The 24,242-nt window shown below is 44.8% G+C and overlaps 1 protein-coding gene and 1 long non-coding RNA gene across 20 annotated transcripts in view; one reads left to right on the forward strand and one right to left on the reverse strand.

Moving 5' to 3' along the window:
* Window positions 1–24,242, reverse strand: part of RBM14 (RNA binding motif protein 14) — a 45,473-nt gene that overhangs the window by 18,780 nt on the left and 2,451 nt on the right. For 2 of the 19 annotated variants that reach the window (XM_035701604.2, XM_035701605.2), the window contains exons 1-2: window positions 10,882–11,070; window positions 9,490–9,912 (exon numbers count right to left, since the gene is read on the reverse strand). The exons of 1 other annotated variant lie outside the window; for it this stretch is intronic. In XM_035701604.2, coding sequence (XP_035557497.1) covers window positions 9,490–9,901 — 412 coding nt within the window. In that variant the 5' untranslated portion in view covers window positions 9,902–9,912; window positions 10,882–11,070. Of the gene's footprint in view, window positions 1–3,241; window positions 3,682–5,477; window positions 8,693–9,489; window positions 9,913–10,735; window positions 11,076–17,776; window positions 18,660–19,430; window positions 20,896–24,242 lie in introns of those variants that run through there. 16 more of the 19 variants (XM_025445686.3, XM_025445687.3, XM_025445688.3 and 13 more) reach the window with 15 other exon arrangements.
* Window positions 11,073–17,791, forward strand: LOC112659205 (uncharacterized). Its single transcript, XR_003136271.3, has 2 exons — window positions 11,073–11,446; window positions 16,266–17,791. It is a non-coding gene; the product is annotated as an uncharacterized LOC112659205 (long non-coding RNA).

Below are 24,242 nucleotides of genomic sequence, written 5' to 3' on the forward strand. Positions count from 1 at the left end.
ACAATTCTTTTACTAAATATTCAGTGCTGCCATGATCTCGCCTAGGTTGAGCCCCATAATTCTATTTTAAAGTTTTGGTAAAACACTTTAAGTTTTTTCATTTATTTTCTACGCACTTAGGAATTCAGCTCTGCACTCTTCAAATGAACCAAAAATTTCATAAGTATTAAAATACAGGAATTTTTAAATTCTGTCTTGGGAGACATTCCCTTCTGTAACTACTTTGCTCTGCTTCAATGTAGACTATACTGTTCTCCAAACCCACAGCAAAGTACTCAGGGGACTTCCCACTGTCATTATTCTGGCAATTTTTTGACTCCGCGTGAGACCACAGAGAAAACATCATTACTGAGTAAACTTCACTCCAGTAGTTTGCAACAGTACTTAATACCATAATGCTCAGTACTGAGTAAACTTCACTCCAGTAGTTTGCAACAGTACTTAATACCATAATGCTAATGCTCTACCTAGAGCCTTTTAGTACTGAGGTAGCTCTGGGCTAAGGAGTCTGGCTTAATTTGGCATTCAAATCAACTCCAAGTCTGATGCCTGGAAGAACTCTAAGTTAACAAACTTTTGGTATAACACCAAATCAAACCCCAGTATTACCCTAAAAACAGCTTTCCTAAGTCCTTTGACCCATCCAGAATTAGATGGGTCAGATCTGTGCCAGATGCCAACACTACAGAATACTGGGACCATTCCACTCCAACCTTCCAGTGAGTGATCCGATCATCTACACATCCAAGGCCTAAATAGAAAGCTGCTTGCAGAGGCAAGGTGGGGACAGTTATCTTTGTATTCTCCACATGTGTACTTACAGTAGGCAACTAGTTAAATACTTCATGAACTACAAAATCAGCTCTCAAGAGGATGCTAAGCACACTTTACTGAACAGAAGAAATGGTGGAAGCCTACAAAAAAAATCAATATATGAAAGCATTACTCTTAAACTACCCCAGAACTCCTGAGCTAACCAACAACAGTCTAATTCTGTCCGTTACACAGAGCAGACTGTTGCCTCAACTCAAGGTACACTTGATCAGAAGCTTAAACACTAATTCCAAAATCTTAATGTTGAAATATCAGCAAGTCCAATTTAAATAGTTTTAGAATCCACTTTCCACTATTTTTAATAGTGTTTTGCCTTTTAACAATAATTACAAAGCACAGTAGGAATGTAGCATTAACCTAGCCCAGATTTTGAGTCATGAAAAACTGCTTAGGTTATCTATTACATACAGGGAGACCATGCTCTCAAAGCAGAAATGACTCCTTTTAAAGATTTTAACCAGCCTGTTTTATAAAGCAAAAATACATTATTTCCATATCTAATCTACTGACATACCATCACGTCAGAAAAGCCTCCTCCCACTACTCTCATCTAAATAAGTCTCTATTTGACATTATTTTGTCCTCCCCACACACCTTAGGCTCCAGAACTATACCCAACTATACCCAGCACCTACAACAATACCTTGCAGAGTATCATTCAAATCATTTGCTGAAGCAATGAATACTGTCAGTCTCCACCTTTTGAAACTTACCAACTCCACCTATTAGACCAAGGGGTGTACCAATGAAAAATGCCAAAGAGTGATGGGTCCACCTTTTCAGAGAAAAGGGGATCAAAGTAGGCACCACCCTCCAAGAAGTGGCACTGGCAGAAATCCAACCCAGCCAAGGAAAATAAAGCCAAATGCAAGGAAAGTAACCAAACTTTACTCATAATCTTCATTACTGACCACTTCCTATCTGTAGGAGCTAAGAACTCTTTTCATCCTTTTCACCTTATTTCCACCAATAGTTTTCCTGGAACTACTCTACATCACTAGACTTCTCAATCAAACACAGCCTATATGTTCAGCAATTATTTGTATTTTGAGGATAAGAGGAATAAAACATTGCAATGGACAGAAAAATGGCTGCTTGGAGCATTAAATAACACATACAAAACCAATCACAGGGTTTCAACAGAACATTCAGTAAATTATAAGTTATATCCATAACTATTCCCATCTTAGCCATCTATGAATTAGAACCAGTCAGATAGAAGCCTTAAGAAAAATCTGAGAAATCACCCAACTAAAAACCAGATCCTTTTTCTTATCTCCCTTTACCATAACCCACCTTTCATAAAGGCATATACAGTAGGTGCTATTTGTTGAATGAATAGTTCTAGAAAATACCCTACTATATGTAATGTTAAAACTGGAAACAAGGTACAGACAAAAAAAAAGATCTGGAAGACGGTCTGTTTTGATAGAAGCATGGAACTAAGAGACAGGGCTCTTCCTTGTATTCATCCCTATGCTCATTATTAAATACTCTAAAAGCTCACTGCTGGGTCCTTTTCCTGTGCCTATCATTCTAAAGGCTCTAAGTACAAGTTAATGAAGTGCTAGTGCTACCATTGAGCACTTCAGATTTGTATTTGGGGAGAGGTATAGAAACAGATGGTAAAAGGCATCAAAAAGTGTAGGGGATCCCTGGGTGGCGCAGCGGTTTGGCGCCTGCCTTTGGCCCAGGGCACGATCCTGGAGACCCGGGATCGAATCCCACTTCGGGCTCCCGGTGCATGGAGCCTGCTTCTCTCTCTGCCTGTGTCTCTGTCTCTCTCTCTCTCTGTGACTATCATAAATAAATAAAAAATTAAAAAAAAAAAAAGTGTTACTTTACTGGCCTAAAGCAGCAGAATACTAACAGCCACAACTTTATTTTTCCATATGGCATGAAAAATGAAGGCTGACCTCCTATTCCTTTTCCTAGAACTGTATCTTGGCAATAAATCAAGCTAAATGTACTGACTGGGTGGTTGGAATGGTAAGAGGTACATGATGATGGCTTCACAAACAGGAAAAAACTTCCATCTCAAAACCACTAGTAAGTAAGTTGGTTTTATTACAAAGGTGTACGAACAGGGGGAAGACTTTACTGGAGTAAGACTACCTGCCTGTGTTCTTCTTCCACACACGATCTTTTTTTCCCTTTGGCACCTGTTAAGTCCTATCTACAATAAAAGTAGTCTTTACTGGAATAAGACTACCTGCCTGAGTTCTTCTTCCGCACACGATCTTTCTTTCCTTTGGTGCCTGTTAAGTCCTATCTACAATAAAAGTAATTGCAGTGATGTTCACCCAGAGCTGAATGTCAAACTTTTTATATTCCCCTTCTCTTCCAGGGACAAATAAAGAATCCAGACACAAGCCCAAGCAAGAACTCTCTCAAAGCACACATACCCTAAGTTGAAAAACCATTTATTTCACTGGGAAAAAAAAAAAAGTTATCCAACTCTATGTGTCTACCCGCCACAAGCCTTTGGGCCAAAAAGACTCAGGAGCAGTGACACTCTCATCAAGGTCATTCCCAAGTCCAATACCCACTGGAAGCAGGAGGCGGGGAGACAGCACAACCCCCACCAGTTTCTGCACACAATGAGGCCTGCTGGGAGAAGAGAACATAAATGGGAAACTACAGAAGTACTGAAGAACAGGAAGAACAGGAAAATGGGCAGGAGGGAGGAAAGGAAGAGGTGGTCTGAACTTAGCAAGGTAAATTAAGGTCCACGGTTCCTGAGGGACTGAACGTACAGAGCCGAGAACGTCCCGGAGACGGGGTACCACGAAGGGTGTATTCTCATGCACAACCGCAGCTCGGAATTTCAGCCCACACACATCCCACCTGAAAGAGAGCACAATACAGGGGCTTTACAGCAAAGCTCAAAAGGGCTTTCCTACTTAAAACTTCAAAGAATATCTTTATGAAGTCTGGTAACTTGACACTCCTTTTAAGTTTACTTGTACCCATCCCCAGTATACACAATAACCTCTAAAAATGAAAAGAGTTTGGAGGTCAGAGAGTAACTGGGAAGGTCAAGCAATCCCAGGCTGGGGCCTTTCTCTAAATTAAATAGCAAATACTTTTTCATGAGAGTAACCAAAGATAATGCATTTCTCTTGATGTTAAAATCACCATTCCTCAGAAAAGGTTATTTCCACATCACAAATTATCACTGAAGGGCAGAAAAAAAAGAAAGGTTCCAATTAGCTCTCTGGTCTAAAAGTCAAAAGCATGTTTGAAACTCGGTTTACTGCCAAGGTCCAAGTTAAAAATGATTAAAGGTCTAGGAAAAAGCAGCATCAATTGAACAGGTATCCAACTCTGCCTATCCAAAAGAATGTAGTGGAGGACTTGTATAAGCTACATATCAAGTCATTCAAGTTACTTTCCCAGCCCTATCAGTGATTTCCTACCCAATAATCCTGGGCAACTCACATACCTTCTGCCTTAACTGAAAGATAACAGAATATCATTCACACTGTCACTACTGAATTATGGATCAAAGGTAACGTCTAGGACAAACTGGGGTCTACCCAAAACAAAGGGCATTGAGAATCACCCTTTAATACAGCAGCAAACTCAAACACCTGGAGCCCAAAGCTGGCAAGCATCAGAAAGAATATACTCAGGTAGAGCCAATGGATCATGAGGCTCAAAATGTATAGTAGAGGAAAAAGCCAGAGGACTCAAGGTAGAGCTGGTGGTTCAAGAGTATTAAATGCCCGTAATTAGTGGGAAGATGAAGGGAGTGATCTGCTTAAGGCAAATCTCTCACCCCTGCTGTTGATGGCAGATTTATATTACCATAAACCTTGAAGAAGTGGAGAGATGTCCACCATAACACTGTGGGACAGTTTAAAAAAAAAAATTGAACAAAGTAAACAGGCTCTTATAGGACAGATTCAAAGACAGAGCAACGGAGTGGACACTCTATATTCAGGGAATGAATCTGAGCTGAGTGAAGTTGGATTTGAGTCTATGCCCCAGACTCCTTGTTGAAAGCTTTATAAATTAAGATACCTTTTCTTCTCTCTGTCCCAACTTAACTTCAAAGAGTTTTTCTATAAAGCTCATAGGGAGTGAATTGTTCAGGAACGTGAGAAAAACGCTGCTTCAAGATTAAGATGATGCCACTGGGTAGTCTTCATAGTAACTGGGACCCAAGCAGTGATGACTAGTTAACTAATTATCAAATTTATATTACTATAGGTCATAACCGACCTTTCACATGGCACGAAGCAGAACAGTAAGCTGCAAACCTTAATAATGTCGCACACCTAGGAATTTCAACAAAGGCTCTGAGAAACAGCACACCTCAGTCTGAATATATGGGTCCCAGGTTCCGTTTAATTACAGCACATAAGTGTGACCCAAGATTCATCACACCATTCTTTGTTTTTCCAGGGATAAATAGCATCAGATTGACTCCCACTACTAGGAGCCCTGGAAAAATAGCCATGAGGGCTAAGGATGTTTATGTATTTCAAAAAGTTAGGTAGTTAAGGACTTATCCCTAGCCTGTGAACCATGATAGTAACCCTACCCTAACCCAGCAAAAGCAAGCAAGCAGGGCAACCTAACTGGAGCCTTTAGGAGGGATGGCAAAACCAGAACAGGGGACACCCCACCGCTCTCACCTCAAGCCTTAAAAGGCTGAATACCGCGCCCGATCCGCATACTGCTCCCGCTCATACCGGGCCATGTCGTACAGGGAATTCCGCGCGGCCGCCGAAGCTTGGGACAACTCACTCTCATGCCCGTAACCGTAGCCCTCTCCAACAGTGGGGACTGGGGCTGTAGCGCGACGCAGGGGGCTCCGATCCCGCCCGTAATATGAAGTGGAAGCTGCAGTAACAGCAGCAGCGGCTGCTGCAGCAGCAGCAGCTGTAGCAGCAGCAGCTCCTGAGGTCGGCAACAGGTGTCTATCGTAGGGATCGAGAGAGGTGGAGGTGAGGTGACTGGCCATGGCTGTGTTCTGGACTTGTGGCAGCTGGGACAGGGTCTGCTCTGCGTAATTATACGCAGAGGCAGCTGCAGCCGCCACTGCCTCATAGGACCGGGCAGCACGGCAGCGCTTGTAGTAGGCATCGAGCGCTCCGTACGCGTTGTTGTAATACAACGAATCCCCATAGCTCATGGTGTAAGGTGTACGCACTGCTCCATATTGCTCATTATATTGCTCGGTAAAGTCTGCCACTCGGCCCGAACGATCTATCGGACACTCTTTGGACCAGTGCCCCTCTTTCCCGCACCGATAGCAGCCGCTCTGGTCTCCCATCCCGGGCGCAGTCCTAAGCCGGCTGGTGGACAACTGCACGTGCATTCGTTTGCCTTGAAGAAACAGACGCAAGAAGGGTTGCTATCACTCTTAGTCATAGCCCCCGCCCCTACCCCAGACACTGGTCATAGCAATGGCTTTACCTAGACAACTCTAATGCAGGACTCATTGCCAAAAGATTAAAGAAAAAAAAATACTATGCAAATTCATTATAATGACGTGATTTCAGGCAAAGATCAATTAGATGAAATGTTTCAGCTCTAACACTAGTTTAATGCTTGTGCCCCAAAACCAGCAACTTCATCTTTTGCCAGATAACTGCAGACAAAAACTACCCCTAACAATGGCCCACTGTCAAAAGAAACTAGTTAGAGTGCTCCACAAGATTCTGACATTTCCCATCTTCACTATCAAGACTGATTTCATTAAGCAGAACCATGCAAAGGCCAATCCCTCAGTTCCCCACCCCAAAATCGAAGAGTTAAGACCCTAAAGTTACCAGTGATGGAGAATATGACCCATACATGATCCGTGACTGAGTGTGATGGGCAAATTTCAAGATTTCTGGGAAAAACACTCATGAAATGGGGGAAGGGACAATAAATACTCATTGAAGGACTGCCTCCCCTGTTAATGGAGTCCTTAAAATTGCTGGTCTTGATATTCAATCCACCAAAGATTCTTTACAATCGGAGAGCTAACTTTAGTAACCTCCTAAGGAACAGGACAGGTAATTCAGAAGATGCCTGAATTTTTAGAAAGATTATGAAAATAATGGAAGAAAAAGGGGAAGGGATATGAGAAAAATGGAGAATAACCAGTAATATTAGGGTATCAAAGCATTCACTTTAACAAGATTAAAGTACTTTTTCTCCCTAAACTAGGGATCCAGAGAGCCTAAGAATACACAGTTAATATTATCTTCTGCTGAAAATTAGTTTGTATTCTGGAAATAAAAAGTATTACTTCCGAAAAACTTAAAAGAAATTTTTCAGCAAGTTTAAGGTTTGGGATGCCTGGGTGGCTCAGCGGTTGAGTGTCTGCCTTTGATTCAGGGCATGATCCCAGGGTCTGGGATCGAGTCTCTGCAGAGAGCCTGCTTCTCCCTCTATCTCTGTCTCTCACGAATAAATAAAATCTTAAAAAAAAAAAAAAAAAAAAAAAAGTTTAAGGTTTAAATCTTTTCACAGGAACAATTTCCAGCTAACATGATCTACCAATTTATCAGTATGCAAAATTCCAGCAAAAACTTCCAAGGCAATTGGCTATGATGTACCCAAACATGCAGGTATCAAAGTGAATGGTCAGAAGTACAAGAGAGTCAACAGGTCACCTACTCAACCAACATTACAGAAATCGGTAAATAAACAATTTCACAAGCAAAATTAAAGTCCTAGCAAGCTAGGAAAGGGAAAAGAGGTTGGAAGGATCAAACTACCCCCAAAAATCTCTTGTAAATACTGCATCTGGTAAGTGTAAATAGATTGCAGGTTAGGAACTAAGATTCACAATTAAGTACTTAAACGTTTTAAAGTGCTCACATGTCCCTCTGGCATTTGCCCACGGGACCATTTTGGCACCTAACGAAACCAAAGCAAAACAAGTGCAACCAAGGAACTTAACCTTGCACATTCATGATATAAGGTCATTAACTAACACCCTGATTGAGGATATTATCTATTCCAAAGCTAGAAAAAGAAACTAAGTCTTTAAAAACATATATAACTGGTGTCTTTTAAATGAGCAAATAGAGAATACACCCAACACTGAAAAGCGAAAGGATATAGAAGACCATTTTAATAAATTCTGCTACTTCACGCACAAAGAACTCTACTGAATAGAACTAAGGAGAACGACTAATAATAAATATAGTGAAAATATAAATAAGCATAAATAGCACCAGAGAGCCTAAGGTTCATAGCCCTGAGTTACACCATAAGGACAAGGTGTCCTGAATTGGTACACACTGACCTCCCCTTTCGTATGTAACTGCTACAAAAAGACACAGCACCCATTCTATGACTTGGTTAAGGTGGAGAAGAGTGTCCAAAAATTAGGTATCTCATCATAAACCCTCCACAAAAGCAGCCTTTGACCCCAATTAAGTTGCTGACAGCAAATAATTCTCAACTTACCAATTAAAAAAGGAAAACAAACTAGACCTGAGAGACTGGGGACACTTTTCTTTAATAATGCACAGCAATACCCATGACACAACGCACCCATTACTTGGGGGAATGATGATCGGACCTCCAGCTCTAAGAAAGGTTCAATTTAAGAAAAATAAACACCCCAAACAGCAGCAATGACTCTTAACAAGAGCAGTATTCAGGAAAAGAAGCAATAACTACCTTGTCTGGGCTAAAAAGGTTGGAATATACTTTAAAAATGTAGCAAGGAGTTGTGGGAGTACCTCTTAACCTGAATATAGTTTACAACCAAAGGGAAAAGGCTTTATTGATACTGAGGACACAAAGGGGGAAGGAGGGGTTGGGGTGGGAGAATAGATAGCAACTCACCATGGTTACCACACTCACCCTTCCCGACTGCCACTCTTGCCATAGGAGCTCAGATCTTAAACCAAGAAAACATAAAACCTTCCAAATAAAATGACAATCCATACCATCATTCATGCTGCCCTCCAGACACACTAATAACCTAACCAAGGCTCTAAGGTTAACACCCATCTAAATGCTCTATTCACCAAAGATGTTAAGAGTCCACCCTCTAAAATAGTAAAAAGGCATTGCCATTATCGCCCCCCAGTATCTTTCTCCTCAGAAACTTCTAAAATCAAACCTTTGTTCTGGAGTGGCCTTACTGTCAAAACAGAACATCTTGGTAGAAGCATAATAAGAGCAATAGCCCTTTAAAGACACCATTTATCTAAAAACTAGCTATTTAGTGACTAGTTATCTTTACTGGGAGATTATGAGTTGGGATGAGGTTTAGGGGAAGCTTAACAGGGATTCTGCTCCCAAAAGTGTTGCTTAGAACAGTTCTGCCAGGTTCTTCAAATGTAAAATAAAGCATAATGCTGATACTGGGCTGAGACAATAAATTCAGAATGAACCTACTTATAAGAAAAGGTGAGGAAAAAAAAAAGCTAACTAGGGAAATCAAAGGAAAGGATTTCTGTGCTAACAAGCATAAAAGCCTTAGGAGTTCCAAACTAAAGCCATGTGGTGCAGACACTGCCCTAAGGTAAAGCCTTTAAATCCCATGAATTCTCCATTTTAAGTCCATCACCCACAATGCTTCACCATCAACACCAACAGCTGCATCTATACCCTAAACCCCACCCTTACTTATCCAACCTATTTTCTGCACATAGCCTGTGTTCAACCCTCTTCCCAAAGAGGGTGGTTCACCTTGAAACTCTGTGTTGTCAAGGCCCCTGATGGCCTCCACTGCATCCTCTGCCCGCTCCATGTGCACGAAGGCATAATCTTTCACGATGTCACATTCGATGACTGGACCATACTCCTCAAACTTGGCCCGAAGCTCTTTGTTGGTACAGGTGGGACTGATGTTGCCCACATGTAACTTTGTGGAGGTTTTGCTCTTATTCTTGCTGGCTTCCACGTTGATGTTCACCCCGTGCAGCTTGTAGTGGTGCAGGTTGCGAATGGCATCCTCGGCTGCTGTCTTGTCCTCTATGTGCACAAAGCCGTAGTTCTTAATGATGTCACACTCCAGCACCTTTCCATACTGCTCGAAGAGTGAGCGGATCTCCTGCTCTGTGGCCTCCCGGGGCAGGTTTCCAATGAACAGCTTAACCATCTCGATGTAGCCTGCATGAAAAAAAATTTTTTTTCTAACAAAAGACCTAAGGCTCACATCAGCTTCAAAACAAAACAAAAAAAAACCCAAAACCTACAATCTCCTTTGACTCTAGCAAACATTTCCAGTCTTCCTTCTCTCTTACACACCCACTTCCACACAAAAATCAAAGGGAAGTGGGAATAAGGAGGCCTGCTACAGTACCAGCTGTAGAATCCCTAAGAATAAGATGAGGTCTATAACAGAAATGTCCTCAGTACACAAAGGATTTGAGAAGAGTTGAAAAGCTTCTAACGAAAATAAGAACATACATGCAAGGCTAGGAATACTGGGCTTCTCTACCCACTGAGAGGTCAGAAAACGAATGTCTAACTACTGGCTAGCTGAACTGACTACTGAAATTATCAATTAGCTCTTTCTCTCGCAACCGAGTGGCCACCATTTCCGGAAAAGTGGGCCTTGGAATAGCTACGTTTTAGGGTTTTCTTTGGAAGCAGTGAACGGGCAATTCGGGACAGAGAGCTAGGCATGAGGGCAGTACAGGAAGTGCAGGAGTGGGGAACGCCTCTCCCGAGGTGCCATCCTAAGAGCTCCTGCAGTACGGGGAAATGCGTGGCCAAAAAAGGGGGCTTCAGACTCATCAGCCAGACAACGTCTCACGGGCCAAGAAATTCTCGAAAAGGGTTTCAATTTTCCTGAGTCTAAGGAAAGCGCGGTTATCTCTATGGAAACCTCAAAAGCAGGAAACCGAGCCGAGTCGGATAGAGGGCAAGGTGGGGAGAAAGCAGGGTATTCTCGGGGGAGGTCGTGGGGGAAGGGCCGCTTCAGGCTTACCGCGCAATGCCCAGCACCGAGGTCGGCTCTCAGAGACGGGTGCAGAGGCCGCGAACCCACTAGGATACCCGTGAAGCCCAAAGGAGTGAGATAAGATTTAACAGGGGAAAAAAAAAAAAACAACAGTGGAGGGCTCAGTCTCTCACCCGCACCGAAATCAGCAGGGGCTCTTCCTCGCGGCGCAGACGCTTCTGACAAAACGCTAAAATGGCGGCGGCCGCAGCAGTGACTCTGGGTAGAAGGGGAGGTGAGTGTACCACCGGATTGGCTGCTCAGTTAAGTTAAAGGCAGGCGTTCCCGCAGATCCTCTTCCTGATTGGTTACCACCAACGCCAATTACCTGAGAGGCCGGGAAGAGGTGGAAACGTCAGTAACCCCGGAGCTTTTATACGAATGCCAATGAGCGCCTATCTCGCGAAGCCGAAGCCAGTGATTGGGCAAGAGATTGGCGTGAGGGAGGAACTACAAACGTGGGCTTTGCCGGCGGGGTGCGGCCCGCCATTAGGCGGAGCAGGCAGGAGCTCCGGTGCGGCGGTCTTTAGTTTCATGGCGCCAATTTTGTGAAGCTTCCACGTTTTGCCACCGACACGTGCATATTCTGACAGTATCCCCCGCTCCATTCTGCCTTCTCCGAATTTCTCCACTCCCCAACCACCACCCCCTCGCAGCCAGGATGCTACGAGCGATAGTTTACGCAGACCCCAACGCCAGGTAAGAAAAATAACGAAGCTTCCCCACCTGAAAAACCAACCTCGTCCTTTGCCCAAGAATCCACACCGTAGCCCTAGGAGTCCCGGAGCTCCCCCAAAATCAAACTACGGTCATAGGTGATGAAAGGAACTCTGGAAACGGTTAATGGGCGCAGCTTCAACTAGGTTATAACGGCCCCGAAGTTGGCCCGGTTGGAAGTTGCGTTACTCAGGAGGCGCTGAGACCAGCTCCCGCGCGGAACCAGCCTCCCGGGGTGGGTCCAAAATGAAGAAACGGCTTCTCTGTATGACCTTGGATATTGAAAACGCCCCCACCCCGCCCTGAGAAAAAACTGGAGCAGCAAAGTTTTTTGTTTTATTTTATTGGGCACCATCAGCCAGAGCTGTAGGTTTAAACTCCTAGAACGGACCTTAAAAAAGCCTAGTCACATCCATCTATAAACAAAATACAATCAAAACAGCATTCTCCGGAGCGTCTGTCTCCCTCATCACATTTTCTTTCTCATCCTTTGGATCTTCATGTAATCCCATATTCAGTGAGCAAGCAATGACCCTTTTTTGCGAGGCAGCTTTTGAGGAGGGAGTTGGGGGGGGGGGGGGGAGATAGATTAAAGAACTTAAAACACAAAAAGCAGTGAATTATCTATGAGGAAGGGATCAGTAGAGATGATATACGACCGTCAAAAGCAGCCCCAGAAAAGGGGGTGGGGGCCATAAAGAGAAGGAGTCAAAATTACGGAAATGAATTTTAAAACCGGACATGACTCAGGAATCAAATGGTGAAAAACTGGTCAAGACTTATTCTAGGGTGGGAAGAGCGAAGGACCTAAAATCATCGAAATATGACATTTACAGATGTGGTGCACTAATCTTGGTCCATTTTCATTGTGGATGCTGATATTCTGAGACTGAGTAAAGGCCATATAATCAATGATGAAAATCAATTCCACGTTAGTCAGCTGTGTGTGCCCTTTTGAGGTGGCCAGCCATCGGGTGAGGGTCACCACTCAATCTGCAGGGAAATGCATCTGGTATAGAAATCCTCTCAGCTCCTTTCAGTTTGATCTTCCAAATTTTGTGTGTCCCAACAGCCCTGGAGATAACTTTCTTCCAAAATACCAAAGCAGATGAGATCCACTCACTCTATAGGAATCTCTCCAGGTCCAAAGGGGAGAGGACTGGGAATATAAATCTCAGGATCACAATCTATGCTGATTTGCAGACCACAGCCCCACCCTCACCCCCCCACCCTCAATCTAATTATTTACCTTCTGAAAGCCTTTAAGAGGGAGTTATATTTGTTTCATTTTGCAAGCTCATCCAACTGAATAAATGCATTCAATCATCCCCTCCTGCTCCTTAAAACCCACTAAAATTGGAATTTTCAAACTCACCCTATCTGATCTGGTTCTTGCCAAAATCTCCCAATTTCTTAAACAAACCCACCCCCAACACATTGTTCCACCCCACACACTCCAAACCCCAACCATGCTCCAGTACACTGGCCTTTTTGTTTCAAGTTCATTTAGACTGGAATATTCTTTCTCCAGGTACTTCGGTGACCACCCCATCCAAAACCATCCCTCCTACTCCAACCCTACCTTGAAACTTCATCCCATGACTTCATGTTATTTTTCCAAATACTTACCACCACTTGAAATCCTATGTGTTCATTCCATTTTGTTCTACCTCTTACCCCCCTCCCCCATCAAATACTTGTGCAAGGGCAGGGACTTTTTCTTCTTCCCTTCTCTATCCTCAGTGTTAGAACTGCACCTGGAACATGGTAGGTACTCAATTATTTGTTGACTTAACATGGGGCGGGGGGGGGGGGGGGGGGATGAATGCAAGACTTCTTAGAAACCAAAAGGAGAAATACTTTGGATTTTCAGTCAATATCAGCTAAGACCATGGACACTTAGTTCTAAAATCAAACCCTTATCACCTATTACGCTTTCCAGTCTCCCTAAACAGAAAAATCAGGTGCCCAAAAGCCAGGGGGGTAACCTACACTACAGCTTTTGATTACCAAGATTACCAGCTTGACAAATGCTGCAAAATGCTTTACGTAGAAAGATCTGTGTAGTTCAACCACCTCCATGATGTTCACCTATCCAACTCTATTTTACTGAGTACTAAAGAAGCTTAATACTTGTTCCTTAAAAACTATTAAGGCTTATAAATTAAAGACATCTGGTCCAAAACCTCTAACCTTACCAACCCAACAATCCAAAATAGGATTGAATGCAGTGTTTTAAAAACACCTTGTCCAGAACACTTTAGATGTCATTTGGGAGATTTCTTAGTTTGTTGATCAGGTTGCCAAGCACCTAAAAGGTAAAGTGATTTGTCCAAAGTTATCTAGAAAGCTGTATGTCATAGCCAAGCATAAATATACATTCTGACTGCAGATTTTGAAAAGACAAGTGCCTGAAGCCTGGACTCTTGAAAGGGAAATGAGGGGAAAATCCAAACTTAGGTAGGAAACACTGATGTCAGTGAAAACCATTCAAATGTGAATAAACAATCTATTACTTTCACACCCTTGTGGGTGAATATATATAATTTATACACATTAATAACTCTGGCTCCTGTCCAGAAACGAGTTACTGTTTTAGGTAAGAGTTCAAATTAAAAACGAGTATTTGCCAGGGATGTTCAGACTGGCCTGCCTTGACTAGGCCAGTCAAGCAGGCTTTCTAAACCTCCAATCCCACTGCCAGCTATACTCGCTTACCCTCCCCTTACCGACTTTTCCCTATCCTCATACCTTTCTTTTCTATACTCAAGGAGAATCTGATCTCAGGACACTGAAGTGTTGCTGGAGATAACAAAAACTGGTGTGGTCCGTGGCCAACTTCACTCCTAGGTACCACTCATTTAAAAATACACTGCTTCACTATTATTCATATGTGCTGCACTTACAGCTACATCAAAGTCCTTTGCTCGGATATGTGCTCCACTAGGCCACCCCAATCTCCTCAGAATGTTCTAACTCTATGAGATAGCTAGCATTTTTAATGAGCACTGTCTATATATAAGGTCCTACACTTGTCCCGTGTTCTTATTTGATCCTTCCACAGTATTATAATGATTACAAAGTTCTGAATAATTCGATTCAAAATACTGATTCAATCCCTTGATCTACTTTCTAACCATATGATCTTAAGTTACTTAACCTATAGCCTCAATTTCCCTATTTATAAAAGAGGTTTCAAAATACTTAATTGGCATTTGGGCTGCAATGAAGAGCAAATGTAATTCCTTTGTGAAAAGCCCTTTTAACAGTGCTTATTTAGCAAGTGTTCAATAAATGTTAGCAATTACCTTCATTTTATAGATAAAAAACGAAAGTTCCTGACATGTCCAAAATCACACAGCTAAGTAGTGACAATTCAAACTCGGGAAACCTGTGACTTTAGAGCCAACACCACTAGTCATTCTTTCTGTACCAGGACAATTTTCCAAACAAATTCCATCTCCAGAAAGTTTTAACTAGTGGAGCTGCCTCTTCCTTATCTTCCACTACCCTAGCATTGTTTATTAACTGTAACTAGTTCATTGAAGTAGGTCCTGCCTCCCTATTATAAATTCAAGGTCAGCGCAAGGGCTCAGCTACTTGAACACTGTATTTCAAATGACTTAGAGCTATACTTGAAATAATTTTAAGAACTTTTTTTCTGGAAAACTCTAGGTTCTACCACTTATGATCTCTCTAAAAGTAACTATAAAGTTTTTCACCTGCTTTCCACACGTTTTTAAAGATTTTATTTACTTGAGAGAACGAAACCATGAGCAGGAAGAAGGGTGGGGGGTTGAGACAGAGAAGCAGACTCCCCACTCATCAGGGAGCCTGGCTTGGGGCTCAATCCCAGAACCCCGGGATCATGACTGAGCCAAAGGCAGACACTTAACCAACTGAGCAATCCAGGCTGCCATCACCTGCTCTCCATCTTACCTTCTCTATTACCCAACCTTCTATCACATAATAGTCCATAAATCTAAGAAATGTATTTTCATTATGATCTCAGTCATCCCCTATTATGGTCAGCTTACATGGCTTGATGGGACAAAATGACTAGAGAATAAGCAGTCTGTGCACAGACATTGGCAGAGCTTAACTGATGGGCATGACTAGAAATGCAGCCTGCCCAGAGGCTGACCAGTCAGTGCCAGTCCCATTATCTCCAATACAAGGGATCGAGCCCCAGGCTTACCCCAGACAGAATGTGAAACAAAGTCCAAACCTCAGAAGAGAGCAGGCTGACAAGGCTAGAAGCCTCTATGTGATCTTGTTCCAGGAATAAATCATCTTAAATTTCTCCAATGAAGGTCGAGTTGTAGAGGTGAGAGATGCAGAAGTGCAAAAATCTGAAGGACACTGGGAGCCCATATTCCCCACCCTCTTCTCCCCAAACACACATTAAATATCTGTCTTCCCATTCACTCAACCCAACCATCTCAGGTTATAGGACCCAGAACTTAGAAGTCCACAGAAAGCCAGGTATAAGGAGTGGGCTACAGGATTAACACAGGTGGCATAATTTAAATAAAAAAGGACAAAGGGAATTTTAAAACAATCTGCAAGGAAGAAGAGAATGACAAATGATTTCGCTTTGTAGACTCTTCTGCTTAAACAACGAAAAGCCTGAGGGCTGAGGCAGAAAGGGTATCAGGACCTAAGGATGACAGGCAGTTAGAGTGATCATCTAGGCCAGGTCACTCTGAAGAACTTGGGCTGCAATAAAGAACATCAACACTGGCCTCAAGAGCACATTAAGTGTTTTTTTGTTTTTTTTGTTTTTTTTTTTTTTCCACAGGAACCGTGGGATTGGAGTAGTGGCAGAACCCTCACTGGAGAAAAAGGAAGAGAGAAAGCCACATGACAAATATTACAAATATACAGGCCACAATCACAGCCCTGCAATCAACCAACCCTGTATTTTCCAGAGTAATAACCAGAGCTAAGCTGGTTAGCTTGGCCCTCAGATCACCCCACCCTCCCTGCAGAAAAGTGACAAGAAACCTATTGAACTCCCCCCACAGTCCTGTAAAGAAATGAAAAGGAACAGCAATGCACCTGGAGGCAAAGCAGTGAGCAGAAAGAGAAACAAGGAAAAGAGCTATGACCCCAGTAACCCTCTGAAATTACCCCAATTAGCATCCACAAGAGTTCATGGTTATAAAGATCATAGGCTTTTGCCCACTGGGCAGAGGAAAGAAAACATCTGGGGCAAGCTACTCTGAATCAGGCAAATTCACGAGAAGCCAGTGAGAGAGGCAGAAAAGAACCCACCTGAACTCCACTTGATTGACACATATAACTGCCCAAAATCACCTTGCCCCAGCAAACTCCCAAATCGAATCTCTTTAAGTCCCCATGCCCAAAGGAACATCATTATGTTCCTACCCGACCAGTCTTCTTCCATTCACTCACTATTAGTAAGCCCAAGCCTCCATCTTGTCCCTGCCTGGAATTGCCTGCCCCCCACCCCCCTGCCAGGTCCTCTCAACACACCCACCCCACCCACCAGTCCCAGAATAAAAATATAAAAAGATTCTTCAATTCCTCCCTCTAACCCAGCATCCCTACTTGGGTTATGCTTGTACCTCACCCCTTTCCCAGTCTGAGGTCACCTTCAGATATAAACCCAGCAAGAAAACATCTGGAAACCTTGACAAATGGAGATAGGGGAAGTGAGTCTCGGCACTACGATGGTAGAAGTTGACAGGACGCAGGAAGGACGCTCCACGGTGATGTTCAACAGGCGAAATACCAGGTATATTGCCAGATCCCCCATACCTGCTTCCAATTGTCCCTGTTCCTCCTTTCGCTAACCACAGGGAAGTACCAGACACTGAAATCACCCCTACCCCATTACTGGCTCCCCTCTGGGTCCCAGCTCCAACGCTCACTCAAGCCCACTGCCTGGAGACTAGCCTTGTAAGCACCAAAGCAGCCTATTTCCCCACTTCTCACTTGAGAAGCCATACCCCAGGACCACCCTACTGGAGCACAGGTTGTTCCCGAACTGGAGATAAGTTAGGGGAAAATGGGCAATAAATTTACTTGGTGTGATCAATTCAAGTTAAGGGCTGAGAAGTCCAAGCAACTTGGTCTGGACTCTCCAGTCCTAAAGATGGCAGACTAGTAGGACAACGATGACCTAAATGCCTTTGGGCAGCAGGGAAATCACTAATTCCCACATTCAAACCCCTTTCCTCATCTGCCCTGGGATTCTCCAGCTGCCTTCCTTTTAGCTGTCATGTCTTCCTGGATGTCAAACTGGCTCCTCTGAAACTGAGTGCAATCAAGACAATGACAACCAGGTTTCCAAACTGCAAATTGCCCCAAGTTTTATTTGTAGTCCATACAAAAGGGAAAAAAAATCAAGGTTTTCTAACACCACCTACTTGGGGAGATGGGGATGTGGGACTGTGCCACTCAGCATCAGCTAGAACATCAGGGGGTCAGTAGGGATTTGGACATATACCAACCGACTGTCCCGACAGGAACTCAGTCTCAACACAGTCTATAGAGGAACAAAGTCAGGGCCCCCCTGGACTGCTGGCACAGCTTGGCGCATAGGAAATGGTTAAGCTAACCCTTTCCTGGCCTCCCTCACATCTAAAAAGAAAAAGGCGCCGCCGACCTCTCAGCTGCAGGTTGCTTCCCCATCCAGACGACCTTAAATATCGCGCACAAAAATAAAAGGGAGCCAGGAAAAAATAAAAACATAAAAGAAATTCCCATCCTGGGAGATGGGAGGCAGGGGAGAGGGGAAACCGCAGATCTAGAGCCAGTAGCAAGATTTGCTGCTGAGGCGAAGGAACAAAGGTTACTGCCGAACACTCAAAAGGATCATCTCCTGGGGAAGGCCCACAGGGTAGAGGGGATGAAAAACCGCAAACAGGAGAGGTATGGGCCAGTGGTTATAACCTGGGTCTGCACCCTACCCCACCTTTCCTCTCCTTCCCCCCCGTGGTGCCCCATCCCAGGATGGCCCTACATGCGGCGCTGGTAGCCAGAGTGCATCTGAGCTGCCCGCAGGTAATCATTATAGGAGCCCGAATAGCGTGCGTAATCGGAATGGGCATCGGGCAGGCGACGGTAATCCAGCGAGGACTTTGTCGGCGAGCGGCGGAACGAAAGCTGCGACTCTGATAAACGGCGGTAATCAGAGAGCTCGGCTAAACGCCGGTCGGAACCATACCTAGTCGAGAGAAGAAGACAGTTGGTGAATGAGACAATTGAGGGGAGGGCTCCAGGTGGGCATGGGGGAGATGCCAATGGGGATAGGGAGGGTGTGATGATTGGTCTCCAACAAACAAGATTTTGTCAGAAGGCTCATCACCCTATCCAGGGCAAGAAATCAAGCCTGGTTCAACTCAGTGGGAAACCAAGCCCACCACTGAAGCCCTCCCTTCTCAACTGGCCAAGGTGGATTTTGGTCTATATTCCCAAATCACAAACAAACTATCCCCCCTGGGCCCCGCACAGAAAGACCTTGGTTGTTTATCAACAGAACGGCGGACGAAAGCAAGGTCCCCAACTTCCCCAAAGAGTGGACGCACCTCATACACCTTGCCTTCAGCCAGTGAGTGCCAAAGGGACTACTCTTTCAAACCCACCCCACCAAAGCCAGGACAACCACATGACAGGCTTAAGGATCCTTGAGACGGTGGGAAAGGCTATGGGCCACAATCCTGCAGGCAGTAGCTCCAATGGCACTTGGGCTAGCCTAGACAGGTGACACTTTTCCCAGCCTGACTAGCTGGCACCACCCCAGGCTGAGCACTAATGCTCCACCTGAACCCTGGTGACCAGAAAAGTTCACAGACATCAACCCCCTCGGCCTTTGGACATCCCATGGGAGGAGAGAAGACCAAGGGAGGGGCCAATGGCTCCAGTTTCCCTCCCCTGCCAACCTCAGCCCCTTGCCCTAAGCCCCAGCTGGGGGCAGAGGCGGGGGGGCATACAGTACCTTTTCGACATGGCGACAGCCTTTTTGTAGGGATCGTCGTAGCTGGCCCGGGGTGGGGAGAGGCGGGTACGCTCATAGGGCGGCGGGGTGCTGTTGGCGTTGGCAACGGCCCCCTGGGACATGGACAGGTAGGCTGCAGACGGCTGACCTGCCCCATCGTAGGCATTGCCCGGCTGGCCACGGTAGGAGGCAGCAGCCTGGGGATGCTGCTGGGCAGCATAGGAAGCAGCCAATGAGGCTGACGACTGAGTGCGGTATGGAGCTGCCAGGGTGGCAGAAGGCTGGGCCCCGTAGGCAGCTGCAGCACCATAGGAGCCAGTGGCCGCAGCAGCTGACTGAGCCCCATAGGAGCCTGACAGGCCCATTGATGCTTGAGCCCCATAACTATTCAGCTGGGTCTGAACAACCGGCTGGGCCCCATAGGAGCCAGCCATCGGGGTAGTGGCTTGTGCAGCATAGGCGGCTGGTTGGCTGGCATAGGCAGCAGCTGTAGCTGGCTGTGCCACATAGGCAGCCGGCTGGGAAGAGTAAGAAGCAGCCTGTTGTGCAGCATATGGGGCAGACTGGGCATTGTAAGAGGCCGAGGGCTGGGCATTGTAAGAAGCTGCCTGGGCCCCATAAGCTAGTGAGGAGGCTGCAGACTGGGCCCCATAGGAGGCTGCCTGGGCCCCATAAGAGCCTAGGGAGGAAGCTGCTCCCTGGGTGTTGTAGGAGGAGGCAGCCGCACGAACCCCATAGGAAGAGGCAGCCTGCGCGCCATAAGATGATGGCTGGTTACCATAGGAGGCAAGGGAGGAACCCTGAGCCCCATAGGAGTTGAGCGAGGAAGCCGCAGCTGGCTGACCCCCATAGGAGGAGAGAGCTGAGGCTGAGGGCTGGGCTCCACCATATGGACCAAGCGAGGAAGCTGCGGCAGACTGGGAGCTAGGGCTAGCCAGCTGGCCCCTGTATGGAGCCCCAAGGGAGACAGAGGGCTGAGCGCGGTAAGAGGCTGCCTGGGCTGTCATGGGCTGAGTCCGATAGCCGACACCCAAAGAGGCAGAAGGCTGGGCCCTGTAGGCAGCTCCCAGTGACACTGAGGGCTGGGCCCGGTAGGTGGCTGGCTGGGCCGTCAGAGGAGCCACATAGGAGGCTCGGGGAGGTGAACGGCGCAGGGGGCTGCGGTCGCGACCAAAGAAGGGTGGTGTGGGCTGACGGGCTTGCCCATCAAAGCCACCAGTGCTGTTGCCAAAAGCCTGCTGGTAGTCGAAGGTGGCAGAGAAGCCACCAGTTCCAGGGAATGCCGTATCCCCAGCCCCTGGTTTCTTGGTCTTGTCCCCAGACTGGATAGCCAGGCCAGGCCCCTTCTTCTGACCCTTGGTTGAGAGTTCCACGTTGATGCGCTTGCCCTTCACTTCTTTGCCGTTGAGCTGCGCGATGGCGGCTTTGGCATCTGCTTCCTTCTCCATGTGAACAAACGCGTAGTCTGATAAAGCAGCAGACAGAGGGTTAGCAATTAGGGGGGCAGGGCATGCTACCTGATGGGTCCCAAACTGGACACACAACAGCACCCAGCTGTTGCCAGCTACCTCCAGGCCTCCAAACCCTCCTCTCCAGGAGTATGTCATAAAACATGGTTCCCACATAACAAAGCTTCCAACTGTCCCAAGCATCACCTTTCCCTATGGCCTTCTCCCCATTCTCCCCTTCCCCCTGCTACCTCACTCAACTTTCTGGAGAGAAGAGCAAAGATGAACTGTAACACAGGATAAAAATCTCCCCAGTTCCTGTAAGTGTAAACCACCAGACAAAACACAGAAAGGGTTCTTGGATCACTCGATTACTTAGTGTTCTCTAGCCCAAGGTCACCAAACACTACTGCTCACCTTTGAACCATAACTCTGAAATACTGGAAATAACCAATTATGTCTTGGCATGACCCATGTCTCAGCCCAGGGTCCAATTAAAGCAAGAAAGCTAGACTGAAATGCACAGTTCATTAAATGCTTCCAATGTCATCTCCCTTTCTCTGAGTACTTTCATTTTCAAAGGATTTCCATGCACAGGCCTTCATTTGGGCCTCACAATAATCCTGAGACAGGCAAAGGAAAGGATCATTATCTCCATTTTACAGGTGTACAAACATGCTCAGAGAATTTATATGGCCCTAGATCAAAACTTATTAGAGCCAGGAACAGAATTCCAGTTCTTCTGTGCCCCTTCACTATACCAGTCTATCCCTGAGAAATCAATATATAAGGCATGACTGTGTAAGATAACTAGAAATTTAAACTGAGAACAGGTGCAGCTGGAGCTCATGTAAGTCACTGAGGTGTGGGAATGGAAACTGAGCCTCTTGGCTGAATTCAGGCCTAAGCCCCCTACCGTAGGCTATGTCATATCCTCTACTTGTTCCTCTTCAAGGGACAGAAATATATATACCTTACCCCTTGGATTCCTGTTCACAGAGCAGACTATTTACAGGAAAGATCTGGTTTCCTAGCTTCAAGATGAGAAGCTACAATTGCAGGTTCTGCTAAGCAGGTTACCCTTGAGGTCCTCATTTAGGATCTGAATGAGCTGTGGTGGGATACAGACTTAAGATAGGATGCTGGGATCTCAAAGTCCTACTCATCTCCCATACAGAAGGAGACAACTTTAGAAAAGGGAGGAGTAGGAAGAAATTCTTATTCGTGTCCAAATTCACAAACCACAATGGTGCAAGCAGGATCTGAAAAACAATGACAAGATCACGCTCATGGGAAATAAGGCCATGCACTTTAACCCATCCGACCCCATGGCTATTTAAGTACCAAGTACCAGGACCCCATCTCTCACACATCAGTTTAGGAAACAAAAAACTAACTGGATGAAATTACTAAGATTCTATTCCTGAAGATAAGAAATCCTTTTACATAGCCTTGAAATAAGTGTCTGAATTTCTAGAAATTTTCCTATCAGGATGCCCTCTCTAGCTGCTCTGAGAGCAAGTTATTTTTCTCAGTGTGAGGCAATGCCATCAACCTGCCTCTCATACAAATGAAAATAAAAATATAATCAACAGGTACAAATCATAAGTATGATATAGCCAAAGAATACTGAGTTAGGCACTTAAAAGCCTGTTACAGATCCAGATGTTACAGACTTGCCAAATCTGTCCTACCCACCTCAGTTAGGAGGTTCAAATAAGAAAATAAAAGTGCCTTGTTAAATATAAATAGCTATATAATAATGATAAAGAATTATGATTACTCAATCCTAGGAATAACCATAGGCTTCTCTCCCTACAGAGTATTATCCTTCATCTGTAATAATAAAAAATAACAGCTACCATACCATTTGTACGTGCAAGCTTAGAACCTGCCAGAGATGATGGAAGAACAAAATGAACCATCCCAACTCTCAGCCCTCATACCTCCATGGTCAGAATCTGATTTCTTACCTACCAATTAAGGCAAAGTGTTCCTTTTGGATTAGCCACAGGATATTAGAACTGTCCTATGGTCTCTCACCACCACTTGGGGTAGAGGTAACTAAAAACAGATACTAGTGATCAGAGACCTCTTTAAAAGCAGAGACTAAAAAAAAAAAAAAAGCAAGAGACTGAGCTGACCCTCCAGAGAATGCAGTGCCAAGCAGAAAACAGAAGCCTGTCGGCAGATTAAGGGAAATGAAAAAAAAATCTTCAAACACTATGAGTATTAATGAATGATATTACAGTCCTGGCTAACCCATCCACAGATTCCTGAGACTAGAACAAGCTAGGGAAAAACACCCAACAACAACTTCAAAGGGTTTGTAAGAGCAACAGGACATCCCACTGTCTACTCTCTACTTAGCTAGGTTTTGTTAAGAAACCAAGTTGAAGTTTGAAAACGGAGATTTCACATGTATGATTCAACTGACTGCCCATATGAATTATATCACTGATTTTTATCACTGGCTTTTTAAAAAGCCATTAGATACAATTATAACCAATTTACATCAAAGAGTTCCTAAGCCAAACAGTAAAGAACAGTATGACTTGGTTGTCCAGCTAATCTAATCACATCAGGGCTAAGCCAGCAGCCAAACCAAGACCTAACCCTATCAAAGATGCCCAGGAACCCAATTAATCCTAGGATGATGAAAAACCAGAAATCTAGAGACTCCAGAAACCTACCTGCCTGGAGAGCTAGTTCAAGAAACAGTAACCTCTGGGAGAAATCCACTGCATTTAAAGGCAAAAAAGCAAGCAATGTTTTACACAGATCACCTACTGGTCTGGCGGCATCACAATTCTAGCATCAAGAGAATCCAAAAAAATGAGTTTTCCTATCCTGAGGGAAGTAGAAATCTCTAAACTACAGATTTGTCTACAACAGGGAAAAACGGCCACCTACAAAAAATAGAGGAAACAGCTTCCTCTTCTGCCTTTCAGACCTCCCCTGAAGCCTAAATGGTTCCTAAAGCTGTCAGCAACTCTCCTACTTCATCTTTGAACACCCAATAGAATGTAACCATGGAAAGTAGTTACAATCCAGTTGCTATGGAGATTTTTGCTCTTTAAATCAAATCATATCTACACCTCAGGGGTAACCAAGCAACTATGTTTTTCCACTGTGAAATAAAACAGAACTGGTTGTCCTGTGCAACCCCAAGCTTCTGTGCTTTTCAAAGACCTGACAGCCAACACCAGAAGACTTGATTATCGAATGCCCATTCTCAACCCAAGAAATGAGTGTTTATAAAACCAGAGCCAGTCTCTTCTGCTACATTCCCAACTTAAAAATCTCACTTTCTTTCACCCCAGAGAGACAGAAAAGCATCAGTGAAGGAAAGGACAGTCAAATC

Source organism: Canis lupus, chromosome 18 (genome assembly GCF_003254725.2).
Source record: "Canis lupus dingo isolate Sandy chromosome 18, ASM325472v2, whole genome shotgun sequence".
Taxonomy (NCBI): Eukaryota; Metazoa; Chordata; class Mammalia; order Carnivora; family Canidae; genus Canis; species Canis lupus.